General features: G+C 43.5%; 1 protein-coding gene across 10 annotated transcripts in view; it reads left to right on the forward strand.

Moving 5' to 3' along the window:
* SIPA1L1 (signal induced proliferation associated 1 like 1) overlaps positions 1–24451 on the forward strand; it is a 385188-nt gene that overhangs the window by 344710 nt on the left and 16027 nt on the right. For 8 of the 10 annotated variants that reach the window (XM_023507644.1, XM_012812217.2, XM_023507646.1 and 5 more), the window contains 4 exons: positions 3580–3704; positions 5792–5854; positions 6296–6414; positions 10724–11166. In XM_023507644.1, coding sequence (XP_023363412.1) covers positions 3580–3704; positions 5792–5854; positions 6296–6414; positions 10724–11166 — 750 coding nt within the window. The remainder of the gene's footprint in view (positions 1–3579; positions 3705–5791; positions 5855–6295; positions 6415–10723; positions 11167–24451) is intronic. The other 2 variants (XM_023507649.1, XM_023507648.1) reach the window with 1 other exon arrangement.

Below are 24451 nucleotides of genomic sequence, written 5' to 3' on the forward strand. Positions count from 1 at the left end.
TTGGAGGTTGCTGTGAGCTGTAATGCCATGGCACTCTACCCAGGGGGACAGCTTGAGGCTCTGTCTCAAAAAAAAAAAAAAAAAAAAAACTGAACTAATAAACAGATTACTAGAAGAAAAGGCACACAGATTTGTTGGATATGTACAGCATGAGGGAATTGCAGAATGATTACCTAGTAACCCAATGGAATAGAGATCCTTATATACCCTTCTTCATAAGAGAAGGCGAGTGGGAATGAATGAGCCCAAGGAACAGTGGCCTGAGACAGAGTTCCTCTGAACTCCGGGGCTGGTGAGGGACAGTGAGAGCAGGATTCCAGGTGTTCTCTCTAAGCTGCCCTCAGAGGGTAGAAGGGAAGTCTGTGCACCATAGTGATGCCTGTCTCTCCCCGGGTCGTCAGTCTTTTTCCTGGTTATTTGAAATTCCTAGGGAGGGATCTTACCCCTATCGCATTTTTTAACCAAGTTTTCTTAGATACAGAAATTGCACCATTCCTCCTGGCATCTCAGTGCTTTAGGAAAGGAAAAGGGAGTCAGGGGTCAAGGAGGTTTGGGAGACCTTCAGGCTGCGTCTTTATTGCAGCCTGTCAATATGCTGTGTTCTGGGCCCTAACAGCAGCCTGTCTAAAATGCACATTTCTTATTTTAATTTCTAAAGTGGCAATTAGAAAATAACAATTTAGGGCTGCACCCTGAGCTCATTTAGCCAGGCGTAGTAGCAGGCATCTGTAGTCCCAGCTTCTCAGAAAGCTGAAGCAAGAGGATCACTTGAGCCCAAGAGTTTGAGGTTTCTGTGAGCGAGGCTGATGTGACAGCATGATAGCCTGGGCAACAGAGTAAGGCTCTGTCTCAAAAAAATGTTTTTTATAAAGAAGGAAAATAAAGCTAAAAGCTTTAAGAAGCTCAAGAGTGTAACTTCATGGCTAGGTCCGTTCTCAGTATCTGTCCCTAAATACAAAATGCTAGTGTGGTGTCCTCAGTGGACTCAGCATCTGTGTCCATGTAACACTGTGTAACATGTGCCTGCCTACTGCCCCGGGTGAGGACCTCGAGACCGTCCACATTAGTGGGGAGATGAAATCTAACAGGGTGACTAATAACATGTGCTCTACTCCAGGGGAGGGGAGGGGCGCCGGGACAAGTCTAGGATGGGAATGGGAGGTAGGTAGAAAGCCATGCTGTTTAAGGGACACAAAACCGATCTACCCTTCTTGGAAATGTATTTTTGAGTGACACACTTTGAGGAATAACAAGGTAGGGCCTGTCCAAAGGGAGGATCTGGGGAAGTGAGGAGTTTGGAGACCTCACCGGAGTGAGAAATGTGACCAAGGAAGACTGCTGAGGAGGTGAGGCAGCTTCCTCCCGCACTCCTCGGGGAGAGGGGTTCAGCTGGTCTGTGAGGGCAGCTGAGACCAGTGAGGGGGAGTTGTAGAGAAGACTCCTGCGTGTTATCTGGAGGCTGTTTCACAGAGGTCAGCCTACCTTCAAAAGGAATGGACTGCCTTAGGAAGCGGAGTCCTGGTCACTGAATGTGTCAGCCAAATGGTTGATTAGAACCTTCATATCTTAAACTGTCAAGTGCTTCTTCAAACAAAGGCACAATTAAGCTCTTCAAGAAGAGGCATCATGTAAAATTTAGAACAGGTTTTATCTGAGCTGCTCGAGGACTCCGTCTTTATATCCCTGATATGAACACACAATAAATGGGGAGAGGAGGAATAGTATATGTGAGAAATGAAATTATAGGTTCACTGGGTGAAAATGATTTTCAAGGCAGAGTTTAAAGACAGTCTTACCTTATTGTTTTCTTTAAAACCATATAGTCAGAAAAATATTTAAATTCAAAAGTTTAAATTTTATTTTTCACTACTATAAAAAAAGGTATTAAGTTAGCTGGCCATGAAGGCATGTGCCTGTCCCAGCTGCTCAGGAGGCTGAGGAAAGAGTGTCGTTTGGGACCAGAAGTTGGGAGTCTGGTGTGGGCAACATAGCAAGACCCTAAAAAATTGGCCAGGCATGGTAGTGCACACCTGTAGTGCTGGCTGCTCGGGAGGCTGAGGCAGGAAGATTATTTGAGCCCAGAAGTTTAAGGCTGCAGTGAGCTGTGACTGGACCTGTGCACTCTAGCATGAGCAACAGAGTATGATTCTGTCTCAAAAAGTGTAAATATTGTGACCAGGAATAGTGGTTCATGCCTCTACGGAGCAACTTGGGAAACTAAGGTGGGAGGATCGTTTGAGACCAGGAATTCGAGACCAGCCTGGGCAACATATTAAGGCCCTGTCTCTACAAAAAATAAAATATCAGCCGGACACGGGGGCAAGTGCTTGTAGTCCCAGCTACTGGGCAGCGTGAGCAAGAGGATCTCTTGGGGTGTGGTCACACCACTGCTCTCCAGCCTGGGTCTCAGAGTGAGCTTCTGTTTCTAAAGAGAAAACAATAATAATGATAAAATACATATTTTTGTGTAACCTTCTCTCCTTTGCCGGTGCTCTGTATAGGTCCTGGGATCCATGTAATAGAATGGCCGATGCACACATAAAGGAGTACACACTAAAATTCGGTGACTGTGTTCAGTCATGCTGGGTGGTGGCGTTGGAACCTGGCCTGCGTCTTCCTGTTCCTTCCCTCCTGCCCTCCCAGCAAACCACTTGCTGCCTCTGCCCATGCGTTTCCCAGTCTGTAGAAGCATGACAGCCGTCCCGGGCAGTGGTTGGTTCCGTCCAACCGCTGTTTAGGCTTTGTGTACATTATTCAGAAGTTCGCTAGTAACCACAGCTAAGTTAGTAAATTTCCACATGAATGTTTGAATTCTGCACTCTGACACTTCTTCATGGGCTCTGTTCATATTTACTGGGCTGATGTTGCTAATCAAGGCAGAGGCCTCAACTGAGCATTTATTACTAGTCTACAAAAGGAAAGATTAAACTAGCTCACTGAATAGCTAAACCTTCCTTCCAAAAAGGAGCATTTGCCTTTATCTATACCAGTTTACCAAATTGCTCCTCCCAAAGGCAATTTGAAATTAATATGTTTTGAAAATGTTTCCTACGTAATATTAATACAAATCTTAAACTTTGTCTTTTAGACTACAGAGCGAGTGGTCAGAAAATACTTGTACCAAGAGTGAGTGATTTAGCTATTTAGTAAATTACTAAGTTAAGAGAAACAAACCCCAAAATGTAGCATTTGGAAAACGTGTATGGAACATTTCAATGTGAATTTTTATTTTTCCTTTGGCAATGAATGACAGCCTGAGCTTAGCTATACCAGGGCTAGAAGGTTTGGTTTCCTCTTCGTAGGTTAGGTTAGCTCAGTCCTAAGGGCTTTGCCCTTGTTAACATTTGGTACACACAGCGTGCTCACCTTTCCGAGCAGAGTGGTGTGTGTTGACCATAGTGTACACATTTCTACCCCCACATAAACACTCCCAAGGATGAGCATACAAGTGCAGGCGTGTAAACAAAAACCAGTCGTACTTGTCAATTAGAATTCAGTTCATTACACCCAGGATTGCCTTCCTCTCATGGGTGAGGTTCCTGATACTGTCTTTGTCTTTGTTTGGGGAAATTACCACAGGTTTGGAGTGAGCCGCAGGTCCCCAGCCTCCCTCGACAGGCAGAGCACCCAGGCGGACATCAGTGGCAGTGGAAAGTCCACACCAAGCTGGCAAAGAAGTGAGGACAGCATTGCCGACCAGATGGGTAAGTAAGTAATTTCTACAAAAACAAACTGCTTTTACAACAAAGTGCCTTCGGCCACCTCTTAGTGATGTTATCAGAGCATTCTGAGAACAGCCCTAGTTAAGCACTGTGACTTAAGTCTCTGTTAGATCATAGATAAGGGAAAGCAAGAGAAAAGCCTGAGAAAAGTCCAGGAATTCTCAGTGACCCCAAGTTTAAAAATCAAAAGGACATGGGAATTATTTTCAGCACCAAGATTAAGAACACCTTCCCCCTTCCCTCGTTTACTTGTTTTTAACCTGGTATAAGTGGCTTGAGAAAGTCCTTGTTATTCTTCATGTTGAATTAAAAATAACATCTACATACAGAGTAGGAGAGAGAGAGAATTGTGGCTCAGTCACATCTCTAGCGTGGTTAGAATTTCTGTCCTCCCTGGTGTGCTTTTTTAAAAATTCTTTTCACTCTGCTATTAAGCTGTCAGCCAAGGAAGTGTCTTAGCTGTATAAAACAGCAGGATGAGAAAGATTTGCATTAGGGAGCTCTCATTTGGATTTCTGGAGCATGACCCTCTCTCTGTACATATGCTGTTGTTCCGTGACACCCTAACACCAGTTGATTACAGTAAAATTTTGTCATAAAACAAGATTAAGTTTTAGCACAGTAGCATCAGGGATTAGGAATCAATACAGTCGATGCACCAAGGATTCAAACCTAGACTGTTAGGGTATTTTCCTCCTTTATTTTATCTTTAATAAATAGCATTACCCTCCGTGTGGGCTGAAAAGGATGAACTTTTAAGGCAAAGACCCATCTTTTCATCCTCTCTGCAAATCCACTGTTTTGTCCTGTTTAAATGACTGTGCCCAAGTAAATGAACTAGCCATGAACACAGAAGGGAATGGAGACGCATTGAGCTAAGAGTTGAGGGAGACAAATGCAGTTCTCAGGTTCTGAAGATTCGCTTTGCTCCAGTAACCACGGCGAGAAGGGCCTTGTTATTGAAGCCATCTGTCATTCCCCGCTCCTGTGCCACCACCCCCAACACAGAAAACCTGAGCAGATTCTGATCTGCTTTTTTGCTCCTGACAGAATGTTTCTAATCCCGTATGTGTTGGTACCGTTGAGATGGTAACGACACATGTGAAAAGGATCCCTTCTTCAGCAGGACTTAGTGACTTTTTTTGGCCTGTACCACAGGCTTTGAGGAAGGCTGCAGCAAGCCCTCTGTACAGCACACTGCTTCCCACTCCTGGACCCATATTCATCCTCTCCCACAAACCTGCTCCAGGCCTTTTTTTTTTTTCTTGCATCCTATTTAGCGTAGTGGGTCCCACTCTTAATAGGTAAGACTTCACAGTGAATATGGATGAATCTTATTAACACACACACTCATCCTCTTAGTAAGGTAATCCTTTTTTTTTTTTTTAATTACCCCTAGTGCCTGCTAGAGAAAAGCATTTTTTACATAGTATGGGAAATCCAAGTGGTGGCTTTATCCAAGGCTTCAGATAAAATCATGAAATAATTTCTTTTTTATCACTTTTGATATCCCAGCCTTGCAAGAGAATAACCCAGCCTTTCTTAACTGGCACATCAGATGGAATCAGAAGGCTTAGTTGGCATAAGCCATTCTAGGGAGAATTCAAGAAAAGTATTTTCTGTGTTTTCATTACTTGATACCCACGCGTGAGCATATAAAGGACTGGCCTTTCTACACTCAGTTTACAGGAACAACACACTCGGATTAAGAATGGTTAAGAGATCCTCATTGGTTAGGCAGGCCCACCTGTCTTTGTGCATCAGCATGTTGCCAGCTGGTACCCTGCTGATGGTAGAGACAGGACTTCAACTTGCCCAGCTGGCTCACTTACCTCCCTGGGCCTTTCTGCCTCTCTGCTTTTGGAAATGGTTGAGAGTCAGAGTCAAAGAATATGTTGTCCAGTTCTACACATTAGGAAGTGCAGAATTCCTGCTGTTAGCCATGCTTGGGTTAAAGAGGATCCTTTATCTCTCGTTTTGGAACCCCATCTTGAACGCCGGCTTGGAGTTCAAAAGGAAGCAATTGTTTTAGTAAACTAGTTGCTGTGTGTCTTTTCTGTTGTGCTCAGCTTACAGTTATAGAGGACCTCAGGATTTCAATTCTTTTGTCCTCGAGCAGCATGAATATACAGGTAAAATATTTCCAAAGTGTCATGGTAAGTAACACGTGACTGCATCCGTGCCTGTCTAGGTAATGTAGACCGAGCCAGGTTAGCCACACTTTGCAATGAATGAACTTCATAAACTTAACCCATATGACCTTAACTTTTCCCCCAAACCAAAAGTTGATTCTGAACTTTGCTGTATTGTTCATGGCCTTTGGTTTGGTGGTACTTGGCTATGCTACTGTGTATGACATGACACGTTGTCACCAGCTGCAAGCTTTATCCATCAGCCACCTAGTTTCTGACCTGCTGTCTATCGTGTAGACTCTTACTTACCAAGCTTACTGCTGAAATGCAGAGTTTGCTGGTCAGTGAATTGAAAGATGCAATGCCAAGCCATCTTCATTTGTCACCGTGTGCTTGTACCGGTTTAGCGCCTGCACCATAATGTCCTCTGCTGTATTCCAGAGCCGACATGCCATCTCCCAGCAGTATCAAAGGTACTGCCAGCTTTCCGAGAGAGCCCCAGTGGGAGGTTAATGCGGCAGGATCCAGTGGTTCATTTGTCTCCAAACAAACAAGGGCATGTAAGTTAACTTATAAAAATACTAGATTTCCTAGCAATGAACCTTCCTTGCAGTATGAAAATCTTCTCTCCTCTCCTCTGCATGGTCAAAGAGGAAGCCATCCTGGCAGTGTTGGCGTTTGCTGCTGTGGCCTTGTAATTTCTCCTACCATGGCCCTGAGGTTGCTTTGAGATAAATTGTAATTCCTCTTTGATATGCCCCTGCCATCCCCATAGATCTGGCTGTAAGATCATTTAATTCAGTCACTAACAATCCTAAAATGTTAGGAACAGAAATGTGCTAAAAATCAATTTATATTTGCTTATATAATTGCAACCATGAGATATGGCTGGAGAACAAGTTCAGCTTGTTCAGAACAAGACAGCTTCCTATATACCTCCCACTGCTCTTTGTCTCTTGCTTAGCGACACACATTTTACCCTTTTATCATAATAATAAACAGTTCACGGTCACTTACAGGTACAAAGAGGAACACCAGGTTATCATTTGCCATCCCCCTTTTACAATGCAGTTGATTTCCTGGCCTGTCTGTTCACCAGCTTGTGTATCCCTGAAATTCTTTTGGGTGAAGAAATACTGTATTTCATGTTCACTAACTTATAAGATGCTCACAGAACTTTTAATGAGAAGACTCATGGAAGTTTTGCCTTAGAGAAATGAATACTAAAGTTAAAAAAAATGAGAGTGAGCATATCCTACACTTGGTGGAGAGATTTACTAAGGAAATGTGATACTGTCACAGTTGAACTTGTAAATAATAGATTATACCAGTAGGCCTGTGAATTTCCTCTCCTTCATGAATATAATTTTTATATTGATCACATGGTAAAATAATACTTTGGACATCAGGTTAAAGAAAAATTAATTTCACTAGTTTTCTTGTTTGTTTGTTTTTGATACAAGATTCTCACTTTGTCACCTTTGGTAGAGTGACGTGGCATCATAGCTCCAGCAACCTCAGACTCTTGGGCTCACGTGATTCTCTTGCCTCATTTTTTCATTTTTAGTAGAGACCAGGGTCTCACTCTTGCTCAGGGTGGTCTCAAACTTGGGAGCTCAAGCAATCCACCTGCCTCGGCCTCCCAGAGTGCTAAGATTACAGATGTGAGCCACCGCACCTAGCCCTGGGTATTTTTTTTAACTTCTTAAAATTTAACTACCAGAAAACTTGAAATTATATGTATATATGGTATATATTGTGTTTGTATAGAAATCTGTTACCTACTCTATATTCTAAATAATCTCAATTCAAACCAGCCATATTAAAAGAACTGAATAGCTACACATGGCTAAGGGCTCCTGGATTCTACAGTACGGACCGAGAGCTAAAGAAGGTCTGCCCTATCAAAACCAAATGGAAGCTTAATAACACCACTTTATACATTGTTATTGAGTAAAAGTAGAGCAGTGTTTTTCAACCTTTTTTTATCTCACAGCACACTTAAAACTATAGGGTGGCTCACACGTGTAATCCTAACATGCTGGGAGGCCTAGGCGGGTGGATTACTTGAGCTCAGCTGGGGCAAGACTGAGACCCATCTTTACTAAAAATAGAAAAAACTAGTGGGGCATGGTGGCTCACCCCTGTAGTCCCAGCTACTCGGGAGGCTAAGGCAAGAGGATTGCTTGAGGTTGCCGTGAGGTCATAGCTAAGGCCACACTCTACCTAAGGGACCAAGTGAGACTCTGTCTCAAAAAAAAAAAAATTTTTTTTTTTTTTTTTTTTGTGGCACACTTAAGATTCTTTCATGGACACCAGTTGAAAATCACTGCTTTAGAGGATGCAGGAAATTCTCTTAACTCCTACAATGGTTTCTATGTTACCTGTGATCCACTGATTATATGTAACCTCTATAAAGTAACTGGGGTTGATTTTTTTTTCCCCCCTAAGGGAGATGAAACTGGCATGTCTCCACCCAGCTCCTACCTCTGGCCAGTGAAGAGCAGCCCCGTTCCCTCATGGAAACACACACACATACACACACACACTCACACACTCAAAATCCCTTCTCTTTTTTTTCTTATTCTCCAGCAAGTATCTAGACTTCCTGACTCCCTCTCATTTAAAATATTACTTTCCTCAGATATCTTTTAAAACCTTAGAACTTCCGTAACCTCTATAAAATGTTCTTTTTTTTTTTTAACTCCCTCCAGAATGCTTGGCTGTATAAAATGTATAAAATGTTCTTTCTAAACACCTAAGCTACTGTGTAGAAAGAGTTCTGTATACGTTTTTAAATTGAGACATTATTCACAACCCGTAATATTCACCCATTTAAAGTGTACAGTTTAGTGGGGTTTTGCATATTCACTGAGCTGTACAACCAGCACCACAATCTTATTCTAAAACTTCTCCATACCACCCCTATTTCCTATCCAATGGACTTTGTTCTCTCTGTATTTGTCTTTTCTGGAGATTTCATAGGAAGGAAGTCACACAGCATGGCCTTCTCCGGCTTCTCTCACTGATCATGTTTTTAAGAGTCATCTGTGTTGCAGCATAAATCAGCACTTCATTCTTTTTCACAGCTAAATGATGGTCCATTGTGTAGACATACCCTAGTCTTTTTTTTTAGAGATAGAGTCTCACTTTATCACCCTCAGTAGAGTGCTATGGCATCACATCTCAAAGCAACCTCTAACCCTTAAGCTTAGGCAATTCTCTTGCCTCAGCCTCCTGAATAGCGGTGACTACAGACGCCGCCACAACACCCAGCTATTTTTTGTTGCAGTTTGGCCATGGTCAGGTTTGAACCCGCCACCCTCAGTATATGGGGCCGGTGCCCTACTCACTGAGCCACAGGTGCCACCCTATACCCTAGTCTTTTAGTCCATTTATTAGTTGATGAACATTAGGGTTATTTCCACTTTTCAGCTATTATGAAGAATACTACTATAAATATTCACGTATAGGTTTTTGTGTGAATGTGTGAATACATGTGTTCATTTCTCTTGGGAATATACCAGGAGTTGTATAGCAGTGTTTTCTTGCAGTGGCCACCACCGTGTCCTTATTCTCCACCTTTTTGATTGTAACCGTCCTAGTGTGTGTAGTGCTGTTTCATGGTTTTGATTTTATGGTTTTGATTTGCATTTCCCAAATGGCTAAGGATGCTGAACATCTTTTCATGTGTTTGTTGGAAATGTATATGTCCTCTTTGGAGAATTTCAAATGTTTGTCCCTTTGTTTAATTGGATTATTTGAAACACACAAGATTTTGTTTTGTTGGTTTTATTTTTGTTTTTTTTTTTTTTTGGGAGACAGAGTCTCACTATATTACCATCAGTAGAGTGCCATGACATCACAGCTTACAGCAACCTCAAACTCTTGGGCTCAAGCAGTTCTCTTGCCTCAGCCTCCCCAGTAGCTGGGACACAACACCCGACTATTTTTAGAGATGAGGTCTTGCTCCTGCTCAGGCTGGTCTCAAACCTGTGAGCTCAGGCAATCCACCTACCTCAGCCTACCATGCACGGCTGAAATGCACAAGTTTTAAATTTTTATGAAGACCAGTTTATTTTTGCTTTTGTTCCTTATGTTTTTAGTGTCATATTTAAGAAGCGTTGTATGACTTCAGTAAACTTAAGTCGTTACTTACACCTGTTTTCTCCAAGAGTCCTGTGGCTTCAGCCCTTCTGTTTAGGTCTTTGACCCTTTCTGATTCCTTTTCCTAGGAAAAGGAATCCAGCCCTTCCTGGATCCTGGTAAGGATCCAGCTTCATTCCTTTTGCATGTGAATATTCAGTTGTCTCAGCACCATTTATTAGTCAGACTTGATTTTTTTCCCATTGAATTACCTTGGCACTTGTGTACAAATTTTACCTCTAAGAAGGCCGACTCCTAAGTAAATGTTACTTGAGGAAGCAAAACAAGATCTCTAGGAGTCTCTCTTAAAGGCATTCAGCCTTTATAGTTACCCTAGGCAAGTAAGCCTTTTAGAATCGAGCATGCTTTCTATTTATAAGATCTTTGGAAATGTCATTTCCTTTCTGTTTTACAGTGTTAAACACTTTAATGACAATCTAGATTTTTTTTCCTGATTAAAATGATCTAGATACTGTTGACACGTTGGCCTAAGTCAAATAATGAAAAATGGATTTGAAAAAAAAAAAAAAATGCCAGCACCCTGTGCTGTAGGCAGTTCTGCATGGGCCAGAGTCACAGAGGCTTCAGGTACTCCCTGCCTTACTTTGAATTGTCACTGTTGGAACTTCAGTGCCTTGACCCTGTAACTAGACCCAAGTCAGTGTCATTGCTGGTGTTCGGGAAGCAGGACCTGCCCTTGAGTAAATCCTGCCTCCCTTACAGTCTGACAGCCACTACTCGAGCCACTCCAGCAGCAATACCCTCTCCAGCAACGCCTCGAGCGCCCACAGTGACGAGAAGTGGTACGATGGGGACCGCACGGAATCCGAGCTCAACAGCTACAACTATCTGCAGGGCACCTCCGCTGACAGTGGCATCGACACCACCTCCTACGGCCCCAGCCACGGCAGCACGGCCTCCCTGGGGGCCGCCACGTCGTCACCCCGCTCAGGCCCAGGCAAGGAGAAGGTGGCCCCCCTGTGGCACAGCTCCAGTGAGGTGATCTCCATGGCAGATCGGACTCTGGACGCAGAGAGCCACGGCATGGACCGGAAAGCAGAGTCCTCCCTGAGCTTGGATATCCACAGCAAGAGCCCGGCTGGCTCGAACCCTCTGACGAGGGAGAACAGCACGTTCAGTATAAACGATGCTGCTTCTCACACCAGGTAACTGCCCTCCTGTGCACCGTCCCGCCGCCCAGCCCAGCCCCGCGTCCTGCTTCCTGGTCTCATCCCACTTGACTGTGCTACTGCCGTAGAAGGAAAGGAGGTTTTCATGCAGTGACAATTATACAGACCCCCAAAATATACACACATTTTTTTTTTTTTTTTTTTGAGACAGAGCCTCAAGCTGTCCCCCTGGGTAGAGTGCCATGGCATTACAGCTCACAGCAACCTCCAACTCCTGGGCTCAAGCGAGTCTCCTGCCTCCGCCTCCCAAGTAGCTAGGACCACAGGCGCCCGCCACAACACCCGGCTATTTTTTGGTTGCAGACATCATTGTTTGGCGGTCCGGGCTGGGGATTCGAACCCGCCACCTTAGGTGTACGTGGCTGGCGCCCTAGCCGGTTGAGCTATAGGCGCCGAGCCCACACATTTTAAGAGATACTGCCCACGTATTACTTTTCAAAGTTGAAGGTCCCGTTACTGGCCAAGGACACGCTGTGCACATCCATGTCACCGTGATTCCTACCCTATTAGGGAATGATGGATTTTACTTCCAATAGCATCGCTTAAAATGTGTATACATTTTTTCGGTACCTTCAGTATTTCTGTGTTGAATACCTTTTATTTACCAACCAAATATTTTAGACCTACAATTCTTATTTTACACAGTGAAAAAAAATTGCAGATTTCTTTTTTTTGTAAACTTGTATTTGACCTTTTTTAAATTTCCTGTGTACCACAGCTGAGCAAATTTGGTAATTTTATCTTTCAGCTAGTGATAAGCATGTATACTAGGAGAACCTTTTTGAAGATACTAAAAAGATCTTGAGGATATTTTTAAAAGAGAAGGGTCTTTCCCAAGATGAACCACATTCTTTACAATACTGAGCGCATCCTCACACTGCCTCTCTGAGAACATCACTTCCCCCGATGTTTGCATGGTAATTTTTTTTCAGTAATTGGCTTCTGTCAGTGATGGGTTGAAGGTGGAGTGTCCCATAGAAAAGCGTGTCTAAAATTAACTACAGCCCATCTACCTTTCAGGATAGGAAAGTACACATTCCCCTGTATGCTTAGAGATCGCTCCAGCAAACAAAACAAATAGTATTTTTCATTGCCTCTTTTGGATTTGAGCATGAACCCCAAGGATGAAAAGATTTGTTTTGGTTTTTTTTTTTGCAGTTTCTGGCCAGGGCCAGGTTTGAACCCGCCACCTCTGGTGTACAGGGCCGGCTCCCTACTCCTTTGAGTCCCAGACGCCACCCTGAAAAGGTTTCTTACAGGGAGGAAACCGGTGGCTGTCTTTTAGGCCTGTTAATCTTTGTGGTTTCTCCTTTTCCTTCTCATCATTGTCAGTCGCAGATCAACTTGTGTGATAGCATCTCACCTTGCTGACTTCTGGGGCTGTGTTACTCTCATGCCCAAAGGAAAAATACTAGAGGCTTAATTTGGGTTTACGTCTCAAATAGGAACCCGAGCGCCATAATCTGGCAGCAGAGGGCATCTCGCATTTAGTGTGGTTTCATGTCATCAGTGAAATACTCAGTTTTCTTTTAGCATCTGTATTCTTGCTGATAAGATTATTGAGCTTCCCTTCTTTTAAAACTTGAGGCTCTGGGGTATGAAACATTTCACAGTTTTGTTTCTGTTTACCACTACCACATCGCAGATGTGTTGTGATAGACCTGGAAACTGCATGGCCCCCGAGCAAAACTGAAATTGGGGAAATACTATCAGGATTCTTGAGTACCACACATCCTGTTACTGTTCCACAGTTCAGAAATAGAACGTTCGGTGAAAGAGATGATGTGTTTGGAAAATTAGGACCGAAAGCTGGGCATCGTATGTCATAATAGTACAGAATTAGATGACACAGAATTGTGACACTTGCTTACTCCTTTGGGTACATCCCCTTCTCAGTACCTATCGACTGTGCATGGACTGTTAGATTGGACTGTGCATGGACTCAGAGTGGTTTCTCTGTGGTTTCTAGATTTCGTTTGACTCCTGTTTCTTTGGTTTTCAATTCTTCATTTTGAAAGGAGAACTCCTTTTTTTAAGAGTGGCATCTCATCTAAAGCCGTATCTCTGGTCTAATTTGATGGCAGAAGAAAGTAGGTTATTGAGGTCTTGTCGCAAATGAGTAAGGTTGGAAAGGGCTGGGCCCCTAAAGCCAAAGCCCAGGACCTGTGGCTGTGCCATCATCTGACAAATCCCCAGGGATTTACAAAGCTCCCCCAAAAGGTAAGCACCTGGGTTTGCATTATCTGAATGTGCTGACTGGAACTGTCTGAAGGCCTCAAAGGATTATCTCAATTTTCTGCTTCAAACTGGCTGTGCAGAATCATTGAAGTCATTGTTTAGAAATAACTCTCCTATTGAAAGTCAAACTTAACAGAGGAGAGAAGAATGTAGCCTTTCAGGGAAGGTGGCAGGGCTTCCCACCCACTGATAGGATGAGTCACATTTGCTTCCAGACTCTGGTAAATGAAGATGCTTTGGGACCTCAGTCTGTTGATCTTGGCAGACTGAGTCGGATAATCAAAGCCTCAGCGGCCTGCCTTTTCTGGAGGAAAGGGGGATTTAGCCACCAAATACACATTGCTGGAGAAACTAAAATCACAGCAAATTAGAGTGTTTGTGTCCTCAGAAGACAGGAACAGCAATTAATGTGGAGATCTCTTGACAGCGCATAAAAGAGCTTGTACCTGGGACTTGGTGACAGAATCTAAATTACAGTGATTAAGTTTCACTGCGTCTTTTTGGCTGGGCTCTGTTCCTACCCCCTCTGTCCTCCAGTCCCCTGTCAGTGTCTGTGCAGGGTTTTGTGGCCCTCCCATCTGAACTGCATTAATGTAGGTCGGTAATTACATAGGTTGTTGTATTTGAATGTCATTAAGAGGACCCATACACAGTGATAAGTTTCTACTATTAAAAAAGGTCTGTTAATTGTTCTCGTGTTGCTCCCTGGAGAGAGAGAGAAGCCTAGAAGTGTAGGGAGAAGTTTAAACAGTCTTTTTTTATAATAGCTATTTCACTTTCAGATCTTAACGTGAACCACTCAAAGAAAATGATTGAGGGTGAGCATAATAGAGGTGAAGATAGTTCTAATTTTAATACATTCTAACCAGCTGGATTCATTTTTTCGTAGCATTCTGGCCTTGGCAGTAGGGAGTGCCAGTTGGTGTGGCAAATAAGGACCTCCTCAGTCAGTACAAAGTGCTCTGTCCTGCTGACGGCGGGTGCTTCTGAGGCTGGAATCCAACTTAAGACCACACGTGATAAAGCTAAAAGCCGCACCTCGTCCCTGCACGAGCTCTTCCAGAACACGCTGACCTGACTCACTTTGGTGTCCAGGCTTCCTGCCCACTCTCGTCTGCCCCCTGTTCTGCTAGTCTCAAACTTGCTTCCTTCAGGCCCTCGCAGTGCTCTGGGGCCATGTGATTATTTTAGACCTTTACTGCCACCCAGCACCAGCGACTTTCTCACCCAGTATGCTCCTCCTGAGCACCTTTGCCGAGCGCGTGCCACCACGAACGTTATAGATGGGTGCTCAGCACGTTCTGATGAGCAGATAGGTAGAAATTCTGCTTTACCCTTCCTGCTTGTTTCACCTGATGACTCAAGGCTGCTAGTAACAAAACAGTTCACGTCACGTAAGTCCTCAACTCCTGACTCTTGTAGAAAACCACCACTGCATTTCAAAGGTCACTGTACAGACACATCCCTATTTGTACAGAGCTGTGATGCTTCTGTGTGTAGGTGTGGATATAAGAGTGTACATGAAGTCCTGGTACAGCATGAATTTTTAGTAAAGTCATTTCTATATAAAAGTCTTTAAAATCTGCAAAGTGTGACAAGGAAGAACTTTCCAACAGCTTATCTGCAAATATCAGCCAGGATGTGGATATATGTTAGCCAGTGTCTTGACATTCACTAGAGCTGCTGATTAAAGACCAGGAAAAATGCCTGCCCACCACTGTCGGTACAGCTCAATTGAATGAATATACTTTTCCTGGTTCACCTAATAAATTAACCGGCCGGGCCAGAAAAGCTGTATGTTTCTACAGAGCAGAGGAAGAGAAGGGCTTTCGTAGGTCTAGTTTCCTGGGCCATCTGTATGCATCTCAGAGCTGGTGGGTTTAAATCATGTTCCCTGTGCCCTCTTTGCCATCCTGTATATGTGAAAGAGACGCCTGCCTTCTTGGTTTGGAAATTATTCGGTTATCTGTAATGTTTTCCTCTCTAAATCCTTTAGGCCTGGAAATTTTGTTGTTACTACCAGTTGGCTCTCTTCTAAATATTTTTTTCTTAAGGTGAGAATATTATTTTTCTAAGTATTACAGAATAATCCAGAATCTGAAAGTTCAACTTCTAAAAAACTAGAATTTCTCTTAAAAGATGTGATTCGGCTCCATTTGCCTTAATTTTGTTGTTGGGTGTGGACCATTATAATTGGTGACTTTTGTCTTGTGGCCCTGCACTTAAGGAACATTCAGGATTGTGTTAAATTTTGCTTTTATATGATAGAACTCCAGGTAATCTGGTCTCAGCTCTCTTGCTGCATCTCTTCCAGTTGATGGGGGTGGGTAGTTAGTTTTAGTAACCTCAGAGACTAAAAATAGAACCACACTGTAGTTGAAATTTCAAGTGAACATTAAGAAAATGCATCCTCTGTTAAACCGTGAACATTTGATGCAGAATTCGCCAAGGAAGTGTTTGTCATTAGTTCATCCTGTGAGGCAACTAATCCACCCATCCAAGTGACATGATAAGCCCAGATTCTCCAAATCCCGTTGTTACCAGAATTTCGCTCTTTAGTAGGTCCTTGGTCTCAGAGATTCAAGGAATGAATCCACAGACCACAGATCAGCAGCAAGACAGGACTTTATTAGAAAGGAATACAGAAGAAGTAAAAGGCACCAGAGCTTCTGGCGGGGGAAAGAACTAACTGAGGAGTCTCTGTGTGGGCTCTTTATCTAGGGGTGTTAGGTCTTGAGAATTACGCTTGGCCAGGACTTGGCACATAGAAACACGTTTTCATCATTAATGAGAGTTATCAATAAACGAATGAATGCAGCCCCTCCTGGTCAGGGTGTTATACCTTCATGAACTTGGTCTAGGAAAACCAGGGTCCACTGTCCAGCCTTCAGTGGGGGAACTCTTTATCATTGTTAAATCTTAAGGCCAAAAGGAATTCAGAAAGTGTGGAGAGTCCGTTCTTTGTCATATTTAAAGGATCCTACCAGGATGAGAGTTCATGTAACTGCTTTATTTGTACACAAAAGAGAAAACAGTCTCAAGAGGAGAGATTTCACAGTCTGCCAGCCTTTGTGAGTATACAGCAGGCTCTCCCCCTGTTTGGTGGTTTGTCCTATTCCTCTAGCTGCAGCTTAAATACACGGAGAGAATAAAAGGTTCTTTTTCCTGAGCTGAGTCTTTTCTCAGCCGTGGTTAGCTGTACTTACCTTAACCTGGCTGTTAGATATGGATCATGGACTATAAGATGTTTAAGAAATAAAAAGAAAGTAATTTTGTTGCAGCCCTCCACCTGTAGGCAAGTTGAGAGAGAAACGAGGAAACAGACTTACAGCCTGAGATCCAGGATCAAGTCTCGGTTCTACCGTGGACTACCTATGTGGCCATTGGCCATCCCTACCATCTCACCCAGCTGTCCCTCAGCTGCCATCTAGGAGAGGACATATTGCCTCTGGAATAAAGCAGAGGACATTATGGTGCTGGCACTACACGGGTACAAGCACATGGTGACAAATGAAGATGGCTTGCCACCGCATCTTTTGGTTCACTGACCAGCAAACTCTGCATTTCAGCAGTAAGCGTGTTAAGAGTCTACATGATAGACAGCAGGTCAGAAACTAAACGGCTGATGGATGGAGCTTACAAGGGTTTCAGTGTGGCACGTAGCCAAGTACCACCAAACCAAAGGCTTGGTGCACTTACTAGTGACTGTTTTTTATGTTTGTTGAGGATAAAAAAGGTTATCAAATGTATTAGAAGCTGAAAATGTCCTTTTACGACCAAAGGTTTTCATCATTTCCTGTTTTAAGTTCTTTATCACCTAACTTAATGCAGTTACTTCTCCTTCAACAAGTGTATTGTTATGGGGCGAGATAAGGACCACCGACTCAAATTAGGAGTTCAAAAAGGAGTCCTATTAACCGCCAGGCTGTCTTGGCAAAGTCTAAAGCAGGCTAAGTGAGAGAGCATTGAGGGGTCTGAAGTCGAGTTTGTTATAGTCTGAAAGTTGGCAAAGGGACAAACAGGTGGGCTGAAAATTGGCAAAAGAAGCAAAAAGCAAGTGCAAGGTCACAATGACCCCTTTTACAGAAGCAAACCTTGCAATTTAGCGGATTAGCAGATAGGTAACATAAAGTAACATGAAGGTCACAGCAAGCAGATCTGACAATTAGCGAATAAGTAAAACAATTTGTCACAGCGCTTAGCTTGTTAACGCTCATCATGACCATACTTGGCCTATTAGTTCTTACCTTGTTCTGTTCCGGCCCGATCTGGACCCATCTAAGAGTAATGGTGCCTGTCATCCTTCAGAGTTAGGTATTCTCAGCTCTTGTCCTTTCATCTTTTATCCTACACAGCCCCCGGTGCAAGCCGATGGCGGGCGGGATCCACCTGGTGGGGGTCATGAGTGAGGCAGCTGGCACCCATCTCAGTATGTCTCCCCCAGCTTCTCTAACTGTTCCTTGTGTTTCATCCTGTATCACATTTTCTCTTTTCAAGCTTCCTGCTTTATTTTCTTTATCCTTTTTAGACGCCACACTGGAGCATGACACCCTTCTCAACTACTCCCAACAAAATGATCCTGTTCCTAGATACTTGTTAGCTCCTTGTTAAATGGCAGGCTTACTCAGCTTGGGGTCTCTTCTGTTGCGTGTGCCTCGCCACTCATTTCCCCATGCTGTGTGTAGTAGTTTGCCCATGTACTTGGCAAATATCTGCTGCTTATGCACGTGGGTGCACGGTTTTTCTTTATTGTAGCCACTTGGATATCCCCTTTGCCAACTTTATCATTCCTACTTCTCTTGTCTGTTTTCTGCTTAATCCTTCGGAATTAGTGTCTCCTGAAGCTCTCCTAACTGGTGGAGTCCGGTAATTACCATAGTACAGAATCAGTGGGGTTGAACACAGTGGGAAGAGTCCTTCTTCATTCCTCCTATTATCTGTCACCCAAGGGCTTATTTGTACAAGCAGTCGCAGGAAACCCAGTCAGCTCCCCTCTCCTTGCTATTAGGCCAGCATTCAGCCCTTGCCAAGATTTTGCCCCAGCTCTTTGACAGGTGACAATTGCTGTTCTCCCTCTCCTGAAAACATCATCCTCTGCAGGGATAGCCTGTCTAAAACCCGTCCCTCAGTGCCGTGCTTGAATGGTAGATGACGCCTTTGGCAGCTTCCTACAGCACCAACAATGGCCAGTAGACGCTTTTCACAGGTGTCTCAGTGACAATGCAGGAATTCACAGCACTCTCCCCAGCTCTCATAGGTGTGGTCTGCTGGGCTAGGGTTCATGACATTCAGGGTCCTCTGTAGAGCCACCCCCACCGTGACTAGCACCTTTGTGTGTGTCACTCGTCCAGCATCCTGTAAAATTCCACCTTGCTGGGCTGTGCAGTAACCAGTGGCAGCACTTGTGGTCCATGGTTTCATATGAGCAGCAGGTCAAGGTGAGAAGTTTGTACGGAGTCAGTGTCCAAGACCGTCAGTTACCCCATTGCTTCTTCCCCCCTTTTTATATAGGGTACCGCACATTAGTGTATACCCTCTCTTCCTTTCCAGAATTCACGTCCCAGCATGGCCAAGCAGAATCTAAGGAAACGTAAAGTGCCCTGTAATTTGCATGAAAATTAAAGTGAGTTGTCTGTTCAGATAGGGGCACTCTGACTAAATTTTGGGTGGTTCCAGTGTAACTGTGCTCACAGTTAAACTCCCTGCTTCTACAGTGGGGAAAGTGACGGAGACTGCAGTTGATCATGTTGTCACTTCCTAGCATATCCCCTACTCTTTTTGTTGCATATTGTATGTTCATGACCTCCTTGAACAATTCCTATGGAGAGATTTAACTCTCCAGGGTAAAATGCAAATGCAGCTTGTGGGATTAACATGGAATCTTCAGGCAGTGAGGCAGACCCGCCCCACGGTGCCCCTTAAAAAGCACAGAGCTGATTTTACGTTAGTTGTTTTGTAGTTAAACCCTCTTCAGAGATTCTTAGGTGAAGTGTGTGAGTGCAGGACCTTCAAGGTGGGCCCGGGCCAGCAGATTGGTCAGCTTCAAGGAGCCCCATCTGCCACTGGGCCGAGGGTCAGACTCATTTACAGTGGGAAGTATTGAGACTACATAGTGGCTCTTAAACTCTAGAAAACATGAGAATTCTTTGGAATTTTATTAAAATACAAATTTCTGGGGCTCTAGAAGATCTGTTGAGAGCCCAGGATCCTCTGTTTACGTCAGCACCTGCTGGTGGCCACAGCAGCTCGAGAAGCATGGCTTCACCTTCTCAGACAATATGAAATTGGATTTTGACCAAGTCATAACAATGTGAATAATTCCACTGGGTTTCAGCAGTAAGTCTCAATTGGTGTGGTTTTGGCAAATCTCCCAGGCATCACCCCAGCTCTATTAAATGAGAAGATCTAGGATTAAGATGCAGGAAAGGATGGTTTAGAAGAACTCCCAGGTGATGGTCGGATGCCCACAGAATTCAAGGTGAAGTGCACTGAAGTGCTCACCATGCCCCATGAGGTCAATTCTGTACGTTAAGGAAGGAAGACACACCGGTGAATTACTCATTTGTTTCTGCTTGTACCCTTGTTCCTAAATCTAATCAATTGTTAAGTAGGGCTCTCTTGATTATAACTATTAGTGAACAAAAGTACGCTGGCATTTTACACCTGGGAACTAGTATCAGCCCATCTTGTTCACAGATGAAACCAATAATCAGGGTCAGTGGTCTTATTTAAGCAATTATCCTTTTAAGGATACACTTGTAAACAGAAGCATCATTTGCAGATTTAATTATTTCTTGCAGTAAAAATAAAGCATCATCTGGTTTCGAATGCAATATGAATAAAATTCACCATCATCATCTCTACTTCCCCCTTCCATTTAAAATGGATAATTTATCTTTATTTGACAATTTCTGTCATCAAATACTGAGTTTTCTACAATTGCCAGGGTCTGTTTTAGGCATGGGGAATATAATAACAAAGTGAATAAAGTCAAAAGTCTCAGCCCTCATGGAGCTTACGTTTAAACGGGAGGCAGACGATAAACAAGGTGAAGAAATTCGATGTATAGTGTCCCACACAGGGACGAATGCTAAGGAGAAACGGTTTGTTTGACAGGCATTTTAGTGGGAGTCTGCTGTGCTCCTAGCATTGTTAGATACACAGAAGAAAAAAAAAAACCTGCCTTCAAAGAGCTTTTAATCTAGTACAGTTTACTGAAGGCTTCTCAGAGAAATAATGGCAATGATTAAATTATACAGAAAGGGAAGAGCTCCCCAGATGTATATTCTGTGTGTGTTGCTCTCACCTTGGCCATCTCAGAACCTGTTCTTCAAACTTCCCTCTCGTGGAGTTACATCCATTACAGCTAAAACCAGCAGGGCTGTTTCATACAACGTAGAGGAATGATTTGTGAATTAATGACGACATAGTTTACTTTCTAGTCTCTTGGCTAAATTATTTCTATTTTGCTGAAGCGTTAGTCTTTGAAAGCTCCTGCGTTTGGAATGCCAGTGTTAATCATACCAGGATACTTGATGCTGATGAATGTTACAGCAATTCAAGTGTACCTCTGGCACAGTGGTTTTCTAAGTGTAAGTCACAGACCGCAGTATTTTCTGGGAGAGTGTTAAGAGTGCAAATTCTTATGCTCTCGCCAACCCCCATCTCACCTGCTGAATCAGTCTCAGGAAGGGGACGGGCCCGGCAATCTGTATTTTAGCATGCTGAAGTCTGAGAACCAGCACTAGCAGTTCAAACACCCACACTCAAGTGTGGATACTAATGAAGGCAGTTAAAGCAAGCACCCAGAACCCTAGACCAGAGATGTAAGGCAGTGTTTGTTATATTGGAATCTGCTTCAGACATTAACCAGGGTGGAGGCTTAGGACCTCACATCTCTGTTATAAGTGTGTATGAGGAAGATAGAGTCTGGTGAAAAAGAATCTGCAAACCAAAGATATAGATCTTAGCCCTGAGTAACTAACAAGTGGCCACAGCCCACCGTATTGTGTGAACTGTGCCAAGGGCCCCCGTCCTGTGACATTTCAGAAGCCCCTTTCTGTAGAACATCCCAGTGTTAATACACGTGGCTGTTAACCAGGGTCTCTAACCAGCTCCACTACCTCTGTTTGTGCCATTCCTCACTTCCTTCTTTCTTCCCTTCACCTTTCCGTAACACAGAGGTAATAAGGTTTTGTTCTTACTGATTTAACATCCTACGTTTACAGAAAAATTTTGCATTCCTTTTTCTCAATTTTAGAAGCAACTACATGAGATGTTTGTTATCAGAAGCTAAGTGTGCATTGCTCTTAAATTGATGCTGCCCTTTGAGGTTTTGTGGGGGAGGGCTTATTTCTTCCTCTAACTGGAAAATTTTTTCGGGGGAAAAATTGTTAGAGGGATTAGAGTAAGAGTAGTCATTTTTATATGATTGGGGTTTTTGCAAGGTTTGAGCCTAGTTCCTCCCTCTTACAGAAATAATGTAGATGGTTGTACTGGGGCCCATGAGTTGGAAAACCCTCCAAGTCATCTTAGCTCTGTCTCAGTCTTACCCCACCAAGACCCTGCCCCACCCCACCGGCAGTCTCACCGACAGAGACTTCTTTCTGGTCATTTACCTTTGCTGTCCTTGTAGGTATGTTTTTATTGACAGATACATGCATACAGAAAAAGGCACAGGCCATAAGTGTATATCCAGATACATTGTCACACCCATGTGAATCATTGCCCAGATCCCAACACCACTCCCTCCCCCCATTCCTTCCCCAGCACACGCACCTCCTCCCCAAGGTGAATACAATCCTGAACCCTGAAACCTTTGACTCATTTTACCTATTTCTGGACATTCCAAAGATGGAACCATACCATGTATATTATTTTGTGCCTGATGCCAACCTTATGTTGGTGAGATTTATTCGGGTGTTGCAGGCAGCACCAGTTTATTTGCATTGCTGTACTGTGTTTACACCGTGAGAACGCACCAAACCCATTTACCCACTCTCCTGCTCAGGAACATTTGATCGAACATTTGGATTGTTTCCAGTTGGGGATATTACGAATTCTTGTATGTGTCCTTTGGAACACAGAGGTATTCCCTTCTTTTGAGTTTCTAGGAATAAAATACCCATGTCATGTGACAGACAAGTATTCAGCTTTACTGGTTTTCCAAAGTGGTTGTAACAAGTAGCACTCGAAACAGCAGAGCATCAGAGTTCCACTCACTTCCCATCCTTTCTGGCGCTTGAAATTCTGTCTAATTTAGCCATTCTGCCGAGTGTGGAATGGGCCCTCATTATGATTTTAATTTTCATTTGTCTGGTATCTGATGATGTTGAGTGCCTATGATTACTGGTCTTTTAGGTACCCTCTTGTGAAATACCTTTTGAAATCTATACCCGTTTTTATTTTGGGCTGTCTGTCTTGTTGACGTCTAGGAGTCAGCTCTGCGTTCTGGATTGGGGCCTACTGTTGGATGTGTGTTTTGCACATATTCTCCTGCTTCGTGTCTTCTGATGAATAGAAGTTCTCAATTTTAATGCAGTTCAGTCCTTTCCTTTTTGATCCTATTAAAGAGTCCTCCGCCTCCATCATAAAGATGTTATAGAGTCCAGGATTTTTTTTCCTGAGATAGGGTCTCATTCTGTCACCTAGGCTAGAGTGCAATAATGTCATCATAGCTCACTGCAGCCTCAAACTCTGGGGCTCAAGAGATCTCCTGCCTCAGCCTTCTGAGCAGCTGGGACTACAGGCATGTGCCACCACACCTGGCTAATTTTTGTATTTTTTTCTTTTTTAAGTCTTATTCTGTCAACCTGGGTAGAATGCTATGGCATCATAGTTCACAGCAGCCTCAAACTCTTGGGCTCAAGCAATCCTCTTGTCTTAGCCTCCCAAATAGATGGAACTACAGGCACCCACCACAACACCCAGCTAGTTTTTCTACTTGTAAAGACAAGGTCTTGCTTTGCTTAGACTCCCGAGCTTAGGTGATCCACCCCTCTTAGCCTCCCAGAGTGCTAGGATTACAGGCATTAGCCACCATGCCCAGCCAGGACTTTTAGGTCTACCTTTAAATATATAATCCAGCTGGAATTTATTGTTATGGAGAGATTCAGGTAGGGGTGTCACAATTCATTTTCACTATTATATATTATCTCAGGACTTTTTAATATGAAAATAGTTTCAGATTTACAGAAAAGTTACAAAGACAGTGCAGAGAATTCCCACATATCCCTTGCCCAGTTTCTCCTGTTATCGTCAGCTCATGTCACTGCAGTACATTCGCGATGGCTAAAGAATCAATAGTGATGAGTTATTATTAACTACAGGTGATACTTTATTCAGGTCAGGACCTTTGGGTTTTGGCAAATGAAAGTGCTTTTGAGAAAGGCTTTGGAACCATGCACAGTTAACTAAAACTCCAGTAACAGAAAGTGCGTGGTAGTGAGAGTCAACCATCTTTGGTCTCATCTCAAGCTGGAGAGCTCGGCGAGGCTCAAGCAGTGTGAACGCAGGTCCTGTGAGACCACTTGGCAGCAAGTGTGGAGATCCCACAGTTAAAGGCCCCTTACCTTTGTAGTCAAATAAAACTCCCATCCCCATTTTTGAAAATTGTGCCTTTTTCTATTTCAGACCACTTTAGAAACCCCTGCATTTTAGACTTCTTTAAGTCTCCTGGACTTAGTTTTGTAATCTTTAACAACATTTGAAATGCACCAATGAACAACTTTTTAGAGCCAATGTTAGTCCCAGATGCCATGGGGAGGGAACACTCACTGTGCACACTTGGCCTTGGAAATGGGAGTCTAGGAGGTGTGTTCCTGACTCAGGCTCCTCTCCCTTCCTCGGTTTGGGCCTGGAGAGCGTGGCCATGGCCCTGGTTCTGAGGAAGGCTAGACAGACAGCCATCGAGACTGCTCTTTCTCCTGTATCTTTCTGCTTCTCGACTTTTCTGTGACAAACGTCAGTGCACCAGTATGTTTGAAGGTGTCCCTGATGATCTCAACTGTTTTTACTTTTTAAC

Source organism: Otolemur garnettii, unplaced genomic scaffold, assembly GCF_000181295.1.
Source record: "Otolemur garnettii isolate 467f Iridium unplaced genomic scaffold, OtoGar3 scaffold00196, whole genome shotgun sequence".
Classification (NCBI taxonomy): domain Eukaryota; kingdom Metazoa; phylum Chordata; class Mammalia; order Primates; family Galagidae; genus Otolemur; species Otolemur garnettii.